This window comes from Daldinia caldariorum, assembly GCF_022478825.1.
Source record: "Daldinia caldariorum strain CBS 122874 unplaced genomic scaffold F4812scaffold_6, whole genome shotgun sequence".
NCBI classification, from domain to species: domain Eukaryota; kingdom Fungi; phylum Ascomycota; class Sordariomycetes; order Xylariales; family Hypoxylaceae; genus Daldinia; species Daldinia caldariorum.
The window spans coordinates 100,437-116,242 of NW_025953042.1; the positions used below are offsets into that span (position 1 = coordinate 100,437).

The window sequence follows — 15,806 nt, forward strand, 5'->3', positions numbered from 1 at the left end:
ATCCGACGAAAACGTGCCTAGGTTATTTTAGAAGCTTCATTCCATTTCTCTCTGAGGTTAGCCAATCAAGAACGTTGAAGTGTGGAGTCTCAGGGCAATTGCCGGGTAATCGTGCTGAGCCACTCCAGACACTTTGTTGCTAGTAATATAGACTTAACTTTCAAAATTTTTATCCAACGGCCTCATGGCGCAACGGTAGCGCGTTCGACTCCAGATCGAAAGGTTATCCGTTCAAATCGGGTTGGGGTCAAAGATCATATTTTTGCCTTCATGTCAAGACTTAACTTTTAGTCTCCTATCCTCTATAGTTGAGATTATGCGCATGTCTATAATTTTGCTGTCTAGACTGATAAGTCACTAATTTTTTACGCCAACGCTGCCTGACAAATGCCACAAGCTATCAAACGGTAGACTTGTCAGTCGGTCGAAACGGGCTTGTTTTTTATAACTGAGTTGTCATGCCAGCAAACTATGTAACTTGACACAATTATGGCCAAGAGACTCACTCTTATAGCGTTTTAGTTAGTTCTTATGACGAGAACTAATAGTATATACAGATACCTAGTCCTACAAGTCTTGCTGTTATTGTTTGATGCAATAGCCACTGCGACGTTATGATCCTTGAAGAAACATCCTCGCTCGCTTACTTGGCAGTGCTTCCCTCAGCAGGGTTGCTTTATGCTCCGCCCTGTGAGTTGACGAAGCTCAATGCCATCCTCCCGAGTCCCGATGATTCGGCCGACTATGTACTTTCACCTGAGCTTAAGCCTTCTTGCGGTCCTGTAAGATTACGGTCTTATAGTTTTGATCTGCTATATCTGTTACTTTTCCCGTACCGAGGTATAATATATTGAAGCAGCACGCAGTTATGAGTACTTGGATCATTGAAGGTAGTATGAAAGATTTCATACTAATCTAGCATATGACAAAAATAAGAAAGCCTTAATATTTTGGAATGAAGAAACGACTTGGGGATCCAGGGGATTTGCTCTCATGTAAGTCGGCTATGCTGGTAGGTACTGTAGCAAGCTTAGTAAACCCGTGGACCTCACGCTATTCGTCTGCTGTAGCGTTCCCCACTTAAAACCTTCACTTTCAAGTTGCTCAACTTCAACATTACGTTACAGGTACTTACTACTTTGTACTGTGACGCCAATATCACAAACGCCCAAACCCATTACCCATTACTAGATTCGAGCGACACCAAGAAATACCACGAAGGGTTATAAACGCATACCCCAAAAGAGAAGGATAGGATAGTGGTTCTACAACAATCGCAACAATGCCGACCGAAAGAGAATTCCAGATCGCACCCATCGTGCCCGAGTCCATCATGCACAACTCCAGGGTGAGTCCAGACATACAATCCTTCCATTCGCACACCTAGGTACCTCTTATATGCTAAACAAACACCCTCTCACGCCAGACTCTATCCAACCTGCAGACCCTCACGGCATCCATCTTCGGCGCCGCGGCCGGCATCCTCGGCCTCGAGTCCTACCACGGCTTCCTGTTCTACTTCGTCTTCACGATCCTGACCACGGTGCTCTTCTACGCCGCCCGCGTCGCCCCGACCTCCCTCAAGGCCGGCCACGGCCTGTTCGACACGAGCAGGTACTTCCGCACCCAGTACGAGTTCTGGACGGGCGGGCTGTTCAGCGGGCTCGCGGGCTACACGTTGACTTGGACGCTGTTCTACGGTCTGGTGAGGGCATAGCATAGGAGGTAGGCATAGCAGAGCCGGGATGACGATGATGATGATGGGTGGTTCGGTCTATGAATAAGTATTTGCGAAGCATTGGTTGGCGTTGGGTAATAAGGTACGATACGATTACGTAGGACGTTTGTGGTGTACCAGTCCAAGACATCAAAAACCTTCAGTCTTGAATAATATTAAATACGTCGTTATCACTGTTATCTCACTGCTTGTTCCCGTTGTGATATCCCCTAATAAATAGACCGTTAATACTGCTACACGGTCTATTATTCATCGCTTGTTTACTCTCCAATTTCAATTACCTGACCGACATACCCTTCAAGGCCCGACTTCTCTTTGGACCCGCCTTCCACGAGCACGATCTGAGATCCAAGTTCGATCCATTCCCTATGGTTCAAAAGTTCCAGGGAGACATGATACTGCGTATGGTATTCTTCCAAGTCCGCTTCTGACCTGGTACGCTCAAGTTCGATATGATCATTCATATTGAAAACATCATCGTTATCTTCCGTCGCGACCTTTCGCGCACCAAAGTCAGATCTTTGACGTTTTACCCCTAGTACCCGAACGGCCGCACGAACCATCCCCACGTACGCGTTCACTAGACTATTGACAGTTAGTAACTTGACATCCGGTGTTTTGAAAGAAGCTATTAGACTGGAGGCGGCTTGGAGCGAGAGACCCGTATCAATCATGTGCTGGCTAGGCACCGCGAGGACCTGTCCTTTGCGAAGTCGAGTACTAGATATCCTTAAAGTTTCAAGGGCAGCGCCGCCTGTGTCAGATGAGCCCTCGCGAGGCTTGCTAAAAACTACTTGAATAGAGCCTGCTTGTCCTGCTTCGATTGTTTGCACCGGAAGTCTCAAATCGCGGATATTTACGATCGTTGCTTGCCGCCACTCACCCTCGATTTTGGAGGCCGAGAGTGTGTGACGAGAGCTAAGACGAGCAAATTCCGCAGATGATGGATGTGGGATTGACAGGCCGTATCCAGGCGAAGGGTAGTCCTCTGGCACCAGAGCACCGGCGTCATCGTCATCCCCTGGAAAAGGACCTAATACTACATTATCACCGATAGATAGCCTTCCAAATCGTAGGTACCCCGTTACCACCGGCGCACTCTCGCTCGACGTGGACGATGCGGCACTTTGGGCACGGCTCAATGACATCTCGAAAACCTCGTCAATGTGAAATAATGCGGCTGGTTGCTCCGGATTCAAGGCCAATGGGACAAAGTCTCGAGCCGTAGGCAAAGGCGGGACCGGCAAGCTTCTTAATAAAGCGTGGGTTAATCCGATACCTATGCCCTTGACAGCGCTCGTGAGTATGATCGGAACAATCGATAATGGATCGGTAGACTTGGAAATTGGCTCGATGACCTCGTCCTTGACCTTCTGTAAGTCGTTTTCGGATACCTCTGTAAGGCTATCCTCGTCACGTACCGCGGAAGTAAGCAGCTTCGGTGTCCTCGACATAGCTTTGATCTTGGTGAATACTATATTTAGTTTCTCTTTTAGTAGCGCGCGCTGTCCCAACTCAGACTTAGTTATAAGGATGGCAAGAGGTATGGTAAGTTTAAGGCACAGATCAAGATGTGCCATAGCCAGATCCATCGGCGCTATTCCAATTCCCATGGCACCATCCGCACCCTGTAATGAGTGTACTCCAGAGGTAGGGTTTCCGTCTTCGTTCGCGGGGATACATAGGATAGTCCAATGAGGAGCCCATCCAACCAGAGCTCTAAGAGTGGTCCGCTGGTATCGAGGATGTCCGGCAGAGTCGAGCAGAAAGACCAGCCGGCCATTCTCCGCACGATCATGTATATCAGGCCATTCGTTGATATTGTCGACATTATAGTTAAATATCTTCCGGTCATCGTAGCCGATGAGCTCCTGTGCGATGGAGCTGGTCCGTCCGGATACGACTTCGTGCCGATGTCTCAATAGGTTGATCCGACTACTTCCTCGGCCATTATCTAATGTACCGTTTGACAGTGTTCCCAGAAGTGTCGTTTTACCAGAAGTCGTCGGGCCGATAAGCGAAACTCGAAGCTGTTCGGTAACTGAGGCACCTCTCCTAGCCTCAATATCCGGTTGGTTTTTTTGTTGACCGTTTCTATTGCTCCGGGTATTCATCACTGGCATGACAAGTGCTTCTGCCACCCAGAGATCCGCGACATGAACTTCGTCGCTCAATTCCGACGTGCTATCTGTCCACTCGCAGCTGCCGACAGCTTTCATGCGCTGGACCTCAACCCTACATCCCAAACTAGCAGCCATAACTTTCAGAGTCGTCATACTCTCATCCATCTCATCCTTAGTCAGCCCCACGAACGTTCCATCATCAGCTACTCCTATTTCATACAATGCTCCATTAGATTCTTCCAGGCCTGGAAGAAGCTGTTGGGGCTTCTCCAGTGCTGCGAGGTCGGCAATGTCTTCAGGTAATTTCGGTAGTATAAGTTCACGTCTCGCATTGGAATGATTTGGTGACGACTGCTGTAATCTCCAAAGTAACTGAGTGGTTAAGTGATGGAGGCGGTTCTGCCTAGTTTGATTCGAAGCAGCGAGGGGAATATTACCTCCTTGTCTTGGCTGCTTTGATTCTCGTATCTGCCTGGACTGCTGAGACCCAGAGACTTTAAGCGTGGTACTCATTTTATTATAGATCCTCCGAGGGCGTAGTAAGAGGTGCAGTTTGTATTCGATGGGGCCATCTTGCGGCTCTGCTTCGAGTCTCTCCAAGTCAGGATCGGATAGCTGTTCCGACTCGAGGATAGCGCCGGTAGTTACGGAACGCTCAGCCTGAGGCCTCTTTCCGGAATCCTGGCCGGACCGCCAAGGCGAGTGCACCCGTGGAGGGTCATGATCAAAAGTGAATATAGAGGCCATTTCCCAACCTCAGCCAGCGGATCGATTATGTACACTGGTAAGTTGGTGAATTGAATACCTAGCAGTTAGGTTGAACCCCGTTCATACTCTGGCGTTATATAATCCTCGTTAAGGGAGCTATGACCGGCTGTTTTTTTGTTTTTGTTTTGTTTTAGGATGCAGATTCTTTTGGTCCCTGGCTTATAGTCTGTTTGCTGTTATGAAGAGTTTTTGTATTGGTTCTATTGCATGGTCTTGAGCTATTCGCTGTGTATAAAGAGGATGCATTTGTAGTATCATCTTCGAGAAGTTAGAGCTAGAAAGCTCACAAATGTGTGTACGGAAAGTTCAAATTTGTATGCTGTTTGTTAGTTGATAGAAGGACAGTCTCAATGCAACTTTAGACCAGCCATTGTGACTTGTACGTTGTTGGCGATATGGTATACCTACGTTAGAAATAAAATGTTGAAAATGATAAGTATCTTATGTGAAGTTGGTAATGGGCTTCGTCGGTATAAATTCGACCGGCCATAATCCATAAAGACAGTACCTACCTAGTATGGGTGGTATTTGACTCACCCGGAGTACATATAGCAAGTGCTATTTTTGGAGATGTCGTAAGTATATGTCCCCATAAATCGGTAGCTGAATACCTAACACATGCTCATGCCATGCCTCTACCAGCTCTATCTCTTATGCTTTTTAATAGTGCAGTCTTCCATGTATTGGTAGGTACCTACCTCTCTAATTGTGCTTTGTATTACATACTACCTAACATCACCAACCTATGGCAGGGTAGTATACATGTACACTCATCATAAAATCCTATGCAACGAGATGTATTTTACATTTTGAACGAAGTAGGTCAACTGGAAAATGGTCATATGCCTTCAGGTGCTCCAACAAATCTTCAAGGTCAGGCCATGTGGCTATGCCGCGATGTGGCAGAAAGGTAAACATTGACTCTCATGGGCTGCCACGGATAGAAACGCCTAGTGTTATGGAATACATTATAATGTATTGTCCGGGTTGTTAGTACAACATTTAGCCCCTTAATGAAATCCGCCTAAATCTAAACGGTTACGTTAGGTACAAATCATCAAATACCCACGCTGGCAGTTGCGAATGTCGAACAAGAAATAACAGTTGCTTCATTGATAGGGAGATAGGGATATAATAGACAGTACCTTCTTTATGTGAGAGCATTACCGATGACGAAGGTTTAGCACATACCTATTCTAGCTTAGGTTCTAACTTAGGCTAATACAATACAAACATTGAGGGAAACTTCAGTGCAATATGTACTATGTAGTGGCTGTACACTACCTAGGTACTTAAGGTAATAAGCATGCATATCATACGTGTACATGGATACAAAAATACAAAAAAACAATACGAACAGGCAATACCCAAACTTAGAATAGGCAATTCTTCAACCAAATAGAAGTTGCCACCCCAATGGCTGACGGCCTTACCGCCACTGACCGCCAACTAAATATTTAAATTTTATGGAGCTTTCCCCCTACTGCCCCTACTACCCCTACTAAATAACTTGCTGCGGCATGGAACTGACGAATTGTTTTGGATAGAACTGATCGGCTTCCTTTAACTCCCTTCTAATCCAGCTGGTCCCCTCCTTTTCGAAACGTAACCTAAGACATCCTCCGTCTTCAGTCCCGTAATCCGCCTCCTTATAACCGTCAGACCTCCCACTTTCTAGCCATCCCAACAATCCATCTCGCCAATCAATCAACCCTCAAAACATTGCGATAAATCTCTAGCCAAAAATGAAGAAGTTCACGTTCGGAAGGAAGAAGGCGGACGACGACGATGCGAATCGTCAGGCCCTCTTCGGGAAGAAGGCCTCCCCGGCGCCTGTGTCCGAAAACCCCTACGCTCAATCTCAACCCGCTAATGACCCATATATGAACGACACCAACAAATATGCTCCTATGACGTCTTACCAACAAGTTCGCGCGCGTCTCCCCGAACCCTCAGCCAATGGTCTACCTGGTAGACCGTCTCCTCAGAATGGTTTCGCTCCTCCAATACACTCCAATACCGGCGATAGTGGTTACTCCTCGGCAAGTACTGCGAATCAACACTCCGCCAACGGCTTCGCCAATGATAAATATGGTGCGGCATCAGGCTATGGCGCGAGTAAATATAGCAACTCAAACGGTTACGGAGGTGCGCAGGCACGCCCCGGTGGTTACGGCGGACTAAGTAGCACCGATAGCAATGATACGGATGCCAACAGAGATGCACTATTCTCCGGGGTTCGCGAACGTTATGATCAGAAACAGACTACCCAGCCAAATGGAACATACGGGCAATCTGGTGCCGATTCCGGCGTTAGCAAATACGGTGGTTATGGAGAACAGCGCGAACTCACGGAAGAAGAGCTGGAAGAAGCAGAAATTGATGACATTAAGCGGCAGATCAAAGAAGAGAAATTGGCTACAGCACAAACGGCTGAAAATGGCGCCCGTGTCGCCTCTCAAGCAGTGAATGTTGCCATGCAGACGATGGCTCGTCTAGGTGCACAGAGCGAGAGCCTCAATTACACCGAAAGTCTAATTGATAGGGGCAGCATGGCAAGCAGAGATGCTGAGCAGTCAACGAAGAAGTTGAAGAGTCTAAATCGTAGCATGTTTGCTGTCCATGTGTCAAACCCCTTCACGGCTTCGAAGAGGACAGCAGAGATGGAGCAGCAAGTCTTAGAGCAGCACCGTGCTGATCGAGAGTTACGCGAAGCCACTCGCAAAGACGGTTACCAGGGGAATCAACGCATGGAAGAGACCTTCAGGAGGATAGAAGCCAAGGCAAAGACTAATGGCCTTCAGCAATCTGCTGCCGAGAAGTCTAAATATGCATTTGAAGATGACGACGACGAAGAAAACGCTGAATCGGAACAGAGAATTCAGAATGCTGAGGATAGTATGTTTAGAGACGTCAGCAAGCTGAATATGTTCGCACATGCGATGAGCGATGAAGTTACCATCCAGAACAAGACCATTGATAGGATCGGCAGTAAGGTAAGTTATCGCATCATACTCGTTACACATTCGTGGGACTAACAACTAGATAGAGCGACCAGCTGAGCGATCGAACGGTGGTACATACCCGCAGACTTCAAAGCATCAGATAATTTTGATTGGGTACTACATTAAAACATTAATGAAGGGGACAATAGTTCTCTTGGATATGGTGGATAGGTTGTACTACAACATTCTGATAGTATGCGATAATTCCCTCGCCTGGAACAATAGACCTGTTCAAAGTTGACAACCCTGATCGGATGGACACCTTGGGAGAAGTATAAGTAATGCATCATAGTGGTTAGTCGTGTATGCAGTTATGTTTCAGAGTTCCCGTCGAGGTTCTTGCTGGAGATGCAAAGTGGTATTTGTTCTCAGCCTAGGATAGTGGCATTTCAGTAGTGCTTTTTATTGAAGATTGTAAGCATAAATTATATTGATCTTATTTTATATTCGCGAGAGTCTGATAGCTATCGTGCTTCTAAAACGGCAATGCGTCACTCTGCACCGTGTGGGGTCTCGTAGTAAATTCTCAATTTACTGTGTGATCTAAATCTCAAGAGTTTACCAGAGGTATCTAAGGTAGGTACGAGAAGCATCGCTACAACGTCTACCACGTTTCGATGTCACTAATCTAGTTCAATATCAAAACACATTCGCCATGAGACCTTCGTTGAGATTATGGGCTACAGCAACGGCGGGAAAAGGCCTGAGGCCGGAACCAATGGCATTATTACCACCGATTCCCCTCTATCGACGTTTACTTAGAGCTCATCGGAAATTCCTAGATCCTGAGATGCGTATACTGGGCGACAAATATGTCAAGGCCGAGTTTCGCGCCCATAGGAATGTCGAAAACCCAGTACATCTGGTACGGAATTTATTCGATGAGTACATATACGATGACTAACAGCTGCCCCAGATTGGATTCCTCACACAATGGCAGCTTTACGCTCAGGACATTGAAGGGAAATCATGGGTTGGCGACAAACTGGATCCAGCGAAAGTTGAGAAAATGAGTGGTTCGTCGACCTCAGTTATACCGAAGAACCGATTCGTTAACAGAAACTACCAGATCAGCAAATAGGGCAATTATATGAACTCATGAAAGCGATTCAGAAGAGACACAAGGATGAGCAGGAAGAATGACGTCTCGCATTGCTACTCTTCTCTAACGTATTCTGATATATATATATTATAATCGCCGTACAAACTGTTGATATATCTACCTGTATCAAAAATTTATGCCACTAATTGGTTCATAGCTATCTAACTCTTATTACGCCCATGATGTTAAGTATTACTTCATAGAGTCGACAGTTGAACCATCCGAATAAAAAGATGGGATTTCCTCCTGGCGTATGTGTTTAGGTATAGGTACCTACGTACCTGGCCTTAGCACTGTATGGCACGTGACTTTTGGATACTACGTAGAAATTGGATCACCGTAGCACAGTGCTAGCTGGTAGCATATGTTAAGTGTTTGCTCTAAACTTTTTAGTGAGAAAAAGGTCTACAGCTTTGTTCTCAATCTTAGCAACAAAACCTCAAAATGGCCGACGATGAACATAAACCCAAGAGACGCAAAACTAAGGCTACGAATGATGCTTCAGTGGTCAAAATTGGAAATAAAACTATATCTCTGAGTGCCTATCTCGCACCTGAGAAGAAGCCATTAGAGAAACCGCCATCAGTTCAGGAGCCAGTTACAACTCAAGAACCACAGCAAGATGTTATTAACGAACCTAATCCACAAACTGGAAAATCACACCCCCCTAAGCGGTCCACGAGCAGCAATGGTGACCCTTCATTACTAAAATCCCGCAAGGCCTTACCAATATGGGCTCATCAGAGCGAAATTAAGGCCCGGCTGCGAGGTGATAATGATATGCTACTCATTGTGGGTGAGACTGGTTCGGGCAAGAGTACGCAAGTTCCCCAGTTTCTTTGTGATGAGCCCTGGTGTCGAAGAAAAAAAGTCAAAGTGCAATCCGACATGGTAAACGTCGGTGGAATGATTGCTATAACCCAACCTCGACGGGTTGCTGCGACAACTCTAGCTAATAGGGTTTCTCGTGAGATGGGAACGCCTCTGGGAGCATCACGCGAGGGTTCTGTCGGATACTCTGTTCGATTCGATCATAATGTCCCAAAGGGTACTAAGATAAAGTTTCTTACAGAAGGTATGCTACTGCAGGAGCTCTTGCGAGATCCAAACCTACGTCAGTATAGCGCCGTAATCGTCGATGAAATTCACGAAAGGAGCGTTGACGTAGACTTGATCGCTGGATTTTTGAAGCAGATACTGTCAGGAGATAAAACCGGAAGGGGAGGTATACCCTTGAAAGTTGTCATCATGAGCGCCACAGCGGACGTAGAGAAAATCCAAACTTTCTTTGCGCCGCATGACTCGAGTCGTGCTGTTCCGCTCCTCCAAATCAAAGGAAGGCAATACCCTGTGGAGATCAAGCATACGAGTAGGCCTGTCACAGACATTCAAGAGGCTCTTCTGAAGCAAATATTCGATATCCATTTACACGAACCATTACCTGGCGATATCCTAGCTTTCCTGACTGGTCAAGAGGAAATTGAGTCTGCTCAGCGTCTTATCGAGGAGCACTGCGAGACTTTGGCTTCAGATGTACCGAAGCTATTAGTCTGTCCCCTGTATGGCCAGCTCTCAATTCAGGCGCAGCAGAACGCATTTTTACCCGCCAAGAAGGGCTTTACGCGGAAAGTAGTCTTAGCAACTAATATTGCTGAAACATCCGTCACCGTACCAGGTGTGCGTTATGTGATAGATTGCGGAAAAGCTAAAGTTAAACAATTCCGTTCACAATTGGGAATGGAATCATTATTGGCAAAAGCAATTTCAAAATCATCAGCGATACAACGGACTGGCCGAGCCGGGCGTGAAGGCCCCGGCAAATGCTATAGACTCTACACATCAGCAACATACGACTCGCTCAAAGAGGCCGATCTACCAGAAATTTTGCGCAATGACGTTCTAGGTGCCGTCTTAACAATGAAGGCACGCGGTATCAATGATATTCTCTCGTTTCCGTTAATGGACTTTCCTGATATCGAGTCAGTGGAAAAGGCCTTGATACATCTCCATTTCCTGGGTGCACTTGCAGATGACGGCACTATCACGGAAATCGGGCGGAAGCTAGCTCTTTTCCCAGTTTCTGCGCCCTATGGGAGAGTGCTTCTTGCGGCAAGCGAGCCCCAATATGACTGTCTCCTCGAAGTCATTGATATTATTTCCTGCATCACTTCCGGGGAGAATATCTTTCACCAGTTGCAGTCCGAGGAAGCAAGAGAAGAAGTTGAAGAATATCGCAAAGAATTATATCGAAGAGAAGGCGATATTCTTACGTATTTGACTACTATGCAACGGTATGCGGCGGAGAATACTGATCGAATTGAGTGGTGTAAGAGGCGCAAAGTAAATATTCGGAACATGAAACAAGCTCTTAACATTCGAAAGCAACTTCGAGGTATATGCTTAAAGGAGAAATTGCTTACAGAGACACCACCACCAGATCCCCAACCGTTTGTACCGATGTCTCCTGAAAGGGCAACATTGCTATTAAAGTGTTTCATGAAAGGCTTTGGCACGAAATGTGCCCTTTTAGCTCCAGATTCGAGTTATGTTACAATCCAAGGGAAGCATGTCGTTGCCATCCACCCATCCAGTGTTCTACATGGCCAGAAACGGGAGGCTATAATGTTCTTGGAGCACGTGTTTACACAGAGGAGTTATGTTAAGAAGGTCAGCACTGTTCAAGCAGACTGGATCGTCGAAGCCATGGAACGCAGTTGATATTCTACACCATATAGGATAAAACACGATGATTCCCCAATTTTACCACAAGCATACGGTAATGACCATCTACAAATAGCATTGTGGGAAACACCTGGACTCGAATAGTAGATGATTTTCAAGACGATTACCTTTGTTGAGTCTAGAGCCAGTTTAGTATGAACAGCAATAGTTCAGTGAGACCTACAATTATCATTTACAAAGTCAGATCATAGGGTTACTTTATCATCAGAACCGTGTATGCAATATTTTTTAAATTGTATGTGGCTCATTCAAAGCTGGATAGTATCGGGCAGTCAGGACAAAGCAATCCTTTTTCTTTCTTTTCCCTTTTCCCCTCCTTCCTAATACCGAAAGATCGGAAATAAGGGAGCCTCGTCATAGTTAGAGTCTAGATCTTTATCTCCTATCTCTATCCATAAATCCCTCTGCCGCTCGGCCTGTTCTATGTAAAGATGTTGCTCGCTCAGCATTTGCTTGAATCTTGTGCAACACCGACTGATGCGCTCGATAGCCCATTTCCGGTCTCCCTTATGGTATACTGCCATCGCCAACGCGTATTGTTGGTAATAATATCTGACATCGAAATGAGAGAGGGTCCTGCTTAGCTTTGACGCTGTCGAGAAACATTCTACCGCCTCGTCGAATCTGTCTTGGTAGTAATACACTATCCCGAGATTGTGAAGAGTGTAGGTTCGGCTCATATATCTGGATCCGAAAAGCTTATCCTCTATCTCCATAACGTGTTTCAGCATGCTCTCTGCTTCCTCGAAATTCTCCTGGGCTGTCTGGAAGATAGCTAGGTTGGATAGACACTCGAGAGTCTTCGGATGGGATGTACCATACCGCCTCTTAGCCTCTTCTACCGTTTCAAGTAGGTAGTCTCTGGCCTGGTCTGTTTGATGATTGTGGAAATGAGCTATGGCCAAGGCGGTTTTGATCGGCAATTTATCCTCCTCCGGATGGATTTCTTCGTAGATCCAGAGGCAAAGGTACAGCGTTTCTGCAGCACGTATATACTGCCCCAACTCGATGCAGAGTGATGCAGTGGTTACCAGATTACGCACCGAATTCATATGCTCCATCCCGTAGAGCAGTGCCCGTGCCCTGTAGCAACTCCTTGAGAGCTCAAGGGCTGGAAGAAGCATCCCCCGACGTTTCGTCGCTTCGATAACAGTGTCTGCGATTTCGAGAAACCTCTCGGAAAGCCCTCCGTGATGTCCTTGGCTAGCCAAGAGAACTGACACCAACTCACTAAGGTCAATACCACTAACCCCTGCTGCCTCCAGTAGGAGGCAATGTTTATATTGGTGAGTGATCTCTAGTGACATGTCACTCGAGACACTTTCTGTAGTCTTCATAACGGCCCTTGTGTGCGGAAGGATCTTGAACCCGTATTGGAAGTCATCGTGAGTAGATTGATTTTCAGTAAACGAGTCGAAAAGGATCAACCTGGCAGCCTTCGCTCGCACGGAGCGGGGATGCTCAGGCATTCTTTCCCTTGCCCAACCATGCACGAGACCGTGGATAGAGTACACTCTTCGAACTTGGTCGTCTTTAGCCACTTTTACCAGCGAGTATGAAATCAACAGGTCCACGCCTAACTGCCACCGGTGCTCGATCCATTCTCCAGACTCGTCTGTTGCTAGTAGATCCGCGAACGACCATATGCCGGTTCCGTAATCATCCTCCTTCCTATCTTCCGGGCGGAGCTTGACCGCGCGCTTGAGAATGTTCCCCATCAAGCCTTCGTTGTGGTAGAAGGAGAACAGGTTTAGCAGCTGAAGGGCGTATTTCGCCGCGTCGGCCTTCGCCTCGTTGGAAACGTCGTGGGCTTGCGTGTTTATGACCTTGTACGTGACGTCGAAGGATGCGTGCACGGCTTGGAGGCCGAGCGAATCATTCTGGGAGTCGGAACCTGCTCTGCTCAGTAAGACGTCACGGTGGCTCTCGAATTTTTTCGCGTACTCTTCAATTCCCCACTGCTGCATCCGGACCGTCGCCGCTGCTTGTTCAATGGCCAGGGGCAAGTAGCCAAGGGACTTCGTCAGGTTCACTGCGTCCCTGCGTATTTTGTCGTCTGCCTCTTCCTCGAGTTGCGCGCTGCTGAGCAGTAGCTCGACTGCCTCCCCTTCGCCCAGAACATCCAACATGGTCGCCGACCTCTGAGTGGGCTGCATAAACTTGTCCTGGCTCGTAAAGAAGACGGCTCCGTTATTGCCCTGGGGCACATACTTGCTTACATCGCCGCGCACATCGTCAAGCACGAGAATCCAGGAATGTTCTGTCGTCTGGAGCCAGTGGAGTATTGACTGAGCCGAACCGTCGCCTGTATAGCCGAATTCTGAACAGCCCCTGAGCTCCTTAAACCCAGCTTCGAGTGTTTCCTTGCTCATAGCGTCGACCCATAATATCATGTCAAACCTAGCAAAAGAGACGTCAGAAAATGGGAAAGCAATCGATAGTACGGTAATCCATACCAATGTCCGTAATCGTCTAGGAACTTAGCGGCTGTCTGAGACTTGCCGGCACCCGGTTGGCCGTAGAGGAGGTGATGCCTCTTGCGATTTGGTCGCTGCGGATCCGGGCACAGAGCGTCGGCAAGGGTCTCGAGATACTCTTTCCTTCCGACGAAGAACTCGCTCACATGTGGTCGGCTGCGAATATCTTTCTTGGGTGGGGTGATCTGGCCATGGTCGGCACCCGCTTTGAGTCGCTCGCAATTAGTCCAATGCTAAGAAAATACATGGGCACTGGCAATAAGAAGTCAAGAACTCACCGATCTGGCCGAGGCTAATACCTCGCGGCTTTGCCTTGTCCACTAATATTCGCACAACCTTGTCGATCTCTGAAGACTCCTTCTCGATATACACTTGCATGAGCCGAGACAGCTCATCGAGCTTCTTGTAGTCGTGTAAGCGTATATTTTCGGCTCCAGCAGGGAGCTGGAACCGGAAGTAGGTGTCCAGGTCAGCCCGTATCAGGTTCCGGAGGTCTTCGTGTACCTTTTCGGTATTCGTAGCTATCTTCTTCAGGTTGTTGATCAAACCGACCATCTTTTTAACCCCCTTTTGGGCTTCCCCGATTGTTACCTCGCCGGAGAACCCGGTCCCTAAGCTGACAAGACAGCCCAGAACACAGTCCGTTCCGAAAAGGGCCGCCGCCTCATCCACGACTTCTTTTGCCGGGTTATTACAGCCCATTGCCCCGTCGATGAAAGTCCTAGTATCACCGCCACGGCTAATTACTATGGGGTCGAAGTACGACGGCGCGGCGGTCGTGGCGCGAGCGGCTTCCCAGATCTGGATATCTCTGTACTCATTCCACGGGTCACTCACCACAGGCATGGGGCCCTCGAGTCTAGGCGAGCCAGCCACGGGGGTACTCTCCACTGAAGAAGCCGAGGATCGAGAGGGGGCGTTCGAAGGCGAGGAATGGGAAGATGAGGATGACGACGATAAAGATCCTGATGGAGAGGGGATGTCCAGAGAAGCGTCTCTCTTCAAAGGCGGTGGCGGTTCGTACGTTCTGAAGCGAGTCGCCTGTCCCTGTTTATGCGCGGGCTGCGAGCAGACAAAGGCCTTAGACCGAGCTTCAGGCCTAGGATCGATCATAAGCTCTCCTATTTGACGAGCGGCGACCATCTCCTTGATGATGTTCTCAAGAGGACGCTCGTTGAACGGATGACCAGCCAAGTAGGCCATAAACCCCTTCCTATTTCTTTTCGAAAATATCTTACCCGAGAAGTCGTAGTAAGCCTCAATCGCTTCCGTCGTCGTCATTTTGAACCGCGAGAGGAGGATGGCAACGAGCCTAATTTCCCACATCGCTTTCGTTAGTGAAATGATACATCATCCATACTGTTTATTGCCTCAACATCTGTGTTCCCCCCTTGACGTCTATCTCCACCCCCTGGGAACGGCAACTCGCTAGGTTTTCTTACCCGCCAGTACTCGTGCCTCCCATGAGATCAAAATAGTCGCATGGCTTCGGTATGGTGGCTAGATTTTGCGCTTTCTGGACTCGCTTCATGATCTCGTCTAAGACCCTGAGTTCGCATATCCCGCGAATTCCTCCACCATCTGCCATTGACACAAAGGTTAGCCGCTTACACTTGAACATCTACTAGATGACTACCTAGTCACATGAATATAAGTAAAATGTGTATATACCTAACGCAAGTAGATTTACCGGTGTGCCATCGTTTTTAGACATGTCTTTTTCTTCCTTCTTTCCCTATTCCCTCTCTTCCGAACCGGTCTTTTACACGGATCTAACTTGCCGAGGCCTCGCGCACTACAAGTGAGGCTTCGTTCTAGTAAGGTATTATCCAAAAGGGGCGAGAAAAGAGA

The 15,806-nt window shown here is 47.5% G+C and overlaps 6 protein-coding genes and 1 non-coding gene across 7 annotated transcripts; 5 read left to right on the top strand and 2 right to left on the bottom strand.

Annotated features, from left to right (window-relative positions):
- The first annotated feature begins 178 nt into the window (after positions 1-178).
- F4812DRAFT_t69 lies at positions 179-250 on the top strand. Its single transcript has one exon. It is a non-coding gene; the product is annotated as a tRNA-Trp (tRNA).
- Positions 251-1,011: 761 nt separating this feature from the next.
- F4812DRAFT_337571 (Rab5-interacting protein-domain-containing protein) lies at positions 1,012-2,063 on the top strand. Its single transcript, XM_047931608.1, has 3 exons — position 1,012; positions 1,128-1,348; positions 1,427-2,063. Exons 2-3 carry the CDS (start codon positions 1,283-1,285, stop codon positions 1,715-1,717), a joined length of 357 nt encoding a protein of 118 aa, XP_047790943.1. The 5' UTR covers position 1,012; positions 1,128-1,282; the 3' UTR covers positions 1,718-2,063.
- On the bottom strand, positions 1,900-5,103 carry F4812DRAFT_423908 (uncharacterized protein). The gene has a single exon (XM_047933789.1). The coding sequence runs from the start codon at positions 4,606-4,608 to the stop codon at positions 1,999-2,001; it is 2,610 nt and encodes an 869-aa protein (XP_047790944.1). The 5' UTR covers positions 4,609-5,103; the 3' UTR covers positions 1,900-1,998.
- An 886-nt stretch (positions 5,104-5,989) lies between these two features.
- F4812DRAFT_423909 (uncharacterized protein) lies at positions 5,990-8,088 on the top strand. Its single transcript, XM_047933790.1, has 2 exons — positions 5,990-7,625; positions 7,679-8,088. The coding sequence occupies exons 1-2, from the start codon at positions 6,375-6,377 to the stop codon at positions 7,736-7,738; spliced, it is 1,311 nt and encodes a 436-aa protein (XP_047790945.1). The 5' UTR covers positions 5,990-6,374; the 3' UTR covers positions 7,739-8,088.
- A 121-nt stretch (positions 8,089-8,209) lies between these two features.
- Positions 8,210-8,972, top strand: F4812DRAFT_423911 (ACN9-domain-containing protein). Its single transcript, XM_047933791.1, has 3 exons — positions 8,210-8,499; positions 8,551-8,650; positions 8,704-8,972. The coding sequence occupies exons 1-3, from the start codon at positions 8,290-8,292 to the stop codon at positions 8,775-8,777; spliced, it is 384 nt and encodes a 127-aa protein (XP_047790946.1). The 5' UTR covers positions 8,210-8,289; the 3' UTR covers positions 8,778-8,972.
- A 146-nt stretch (positions 8,973-9,118) lies between these two features.
- On the top strand, positions 9,119-11,828 carry F4812DRAFT_337619 (pre-mRNA-splicing factor ATP-dependent RNA helicase PRP43). The gene has a single exon (XM_047931609.1). It carries the CDS (start codon positions 9,181-9,183, stop codon positions 11,452-11,454), a length of 2,274 nt encoding a protein of 757 aa, XP_047790947.1. The 5' UTR covers positions 9,119-9,180; the 3' UTR covers positions 11,455-11,828.
- Positions 11,799-15,543, bottom strand: F4812DRAFT_458162 (FabD/lysophospholipase-like protein; the record flags this gene model as incomplete). Its single annotated transcript, XM_047937321.1, has 4 exons — positions 11,799-13,878; positions 13,935-14,160; positions 14,234-15,267; positions 15,398-15,543. 4 exons carry the CDS (start codon positions 15,541-15,543, stop codon positions 11,799-11,801), a joined length of 3,486 nt encoding a protein of 1,161 aa, XP_047790948.1.
- Positions 15,544-15,806: the final 263 nt, after the last annotated feature.

What these genes read in the sequence shown, in the direction of transcription:
- F4812DRAFT_337571 (XM_047931608.1), top strand. Translation starts at nt 1,283, where the DNA reads ATGCCGACCGAAAGAGAATTCCAGATCGCACCCATCGTGCCCGAGTCC. An exon ending in CCATCATGCACAACTCCAGG is followed by an intron (nt 1,349 to 1,426) that starts GTGAGTCCAGAC and finishes CTCTCACGCCAG; the next exon opens with ACTCTATCCAACCTGCAGAC.
- F4812DRAFT_423908 (XM_047933789.1), bottom strand. Translation starts at nt 4,608, where the DNA reads ATGGCCTCTATATTCACTTTTGATCATGACCCTCCACGGGTGCACTCG.
- F4812DRAFT_423909 (XM_047933790.1), top strand. Translation starts at nt 6,375, where the DNA reads ATGAAGAAGTTCACGTTCGGAAGGAAGAAGGCGGACGACGACGATGCG. An exon ending in TTGATAGGATCGGCAGTAAG is followed by an intron (nt 7,626 to 7,678) that starts GTAAGTTATCGC and finishes ACAACTAGATAG; the next exon opens with AGCGACCAGCTGAGCGATCG.
- F4812DRAFT_423911 (XM_047933791.1), top strand. Translation starts at nt 8,290, where the DNA reads ATGAGACCTTCGTTGAGATTATGGGCTACAGCAACGGCGGGAAAAGGC. An exon ending in TCGAAAACCCAGTACATCTG is followed by an intron (nt 8,500 to 8,550) that starts GTACGGAATTTA and finishes CAGCTGCCCCAG; the next exon opens with ATTGGATTCCTCACACAATG. An exon ending in GAAAGTTGAGAAAATGAGTG is followed by an intron (nt 8,651 to 8,703) that starts GTTCGTCGACCT and finishes AGAAACTACCAG; the next exon opens with ATCAGCAAATAGGGCAATTA.
- F4812DRAFT_337619 (XM_047931609.1), top strand. Translation starts at nt 9,181, where the DNA reads ATGGCCGACGATGAACATAAACCCAAGAGACGCAAAACTAAGGCTACG.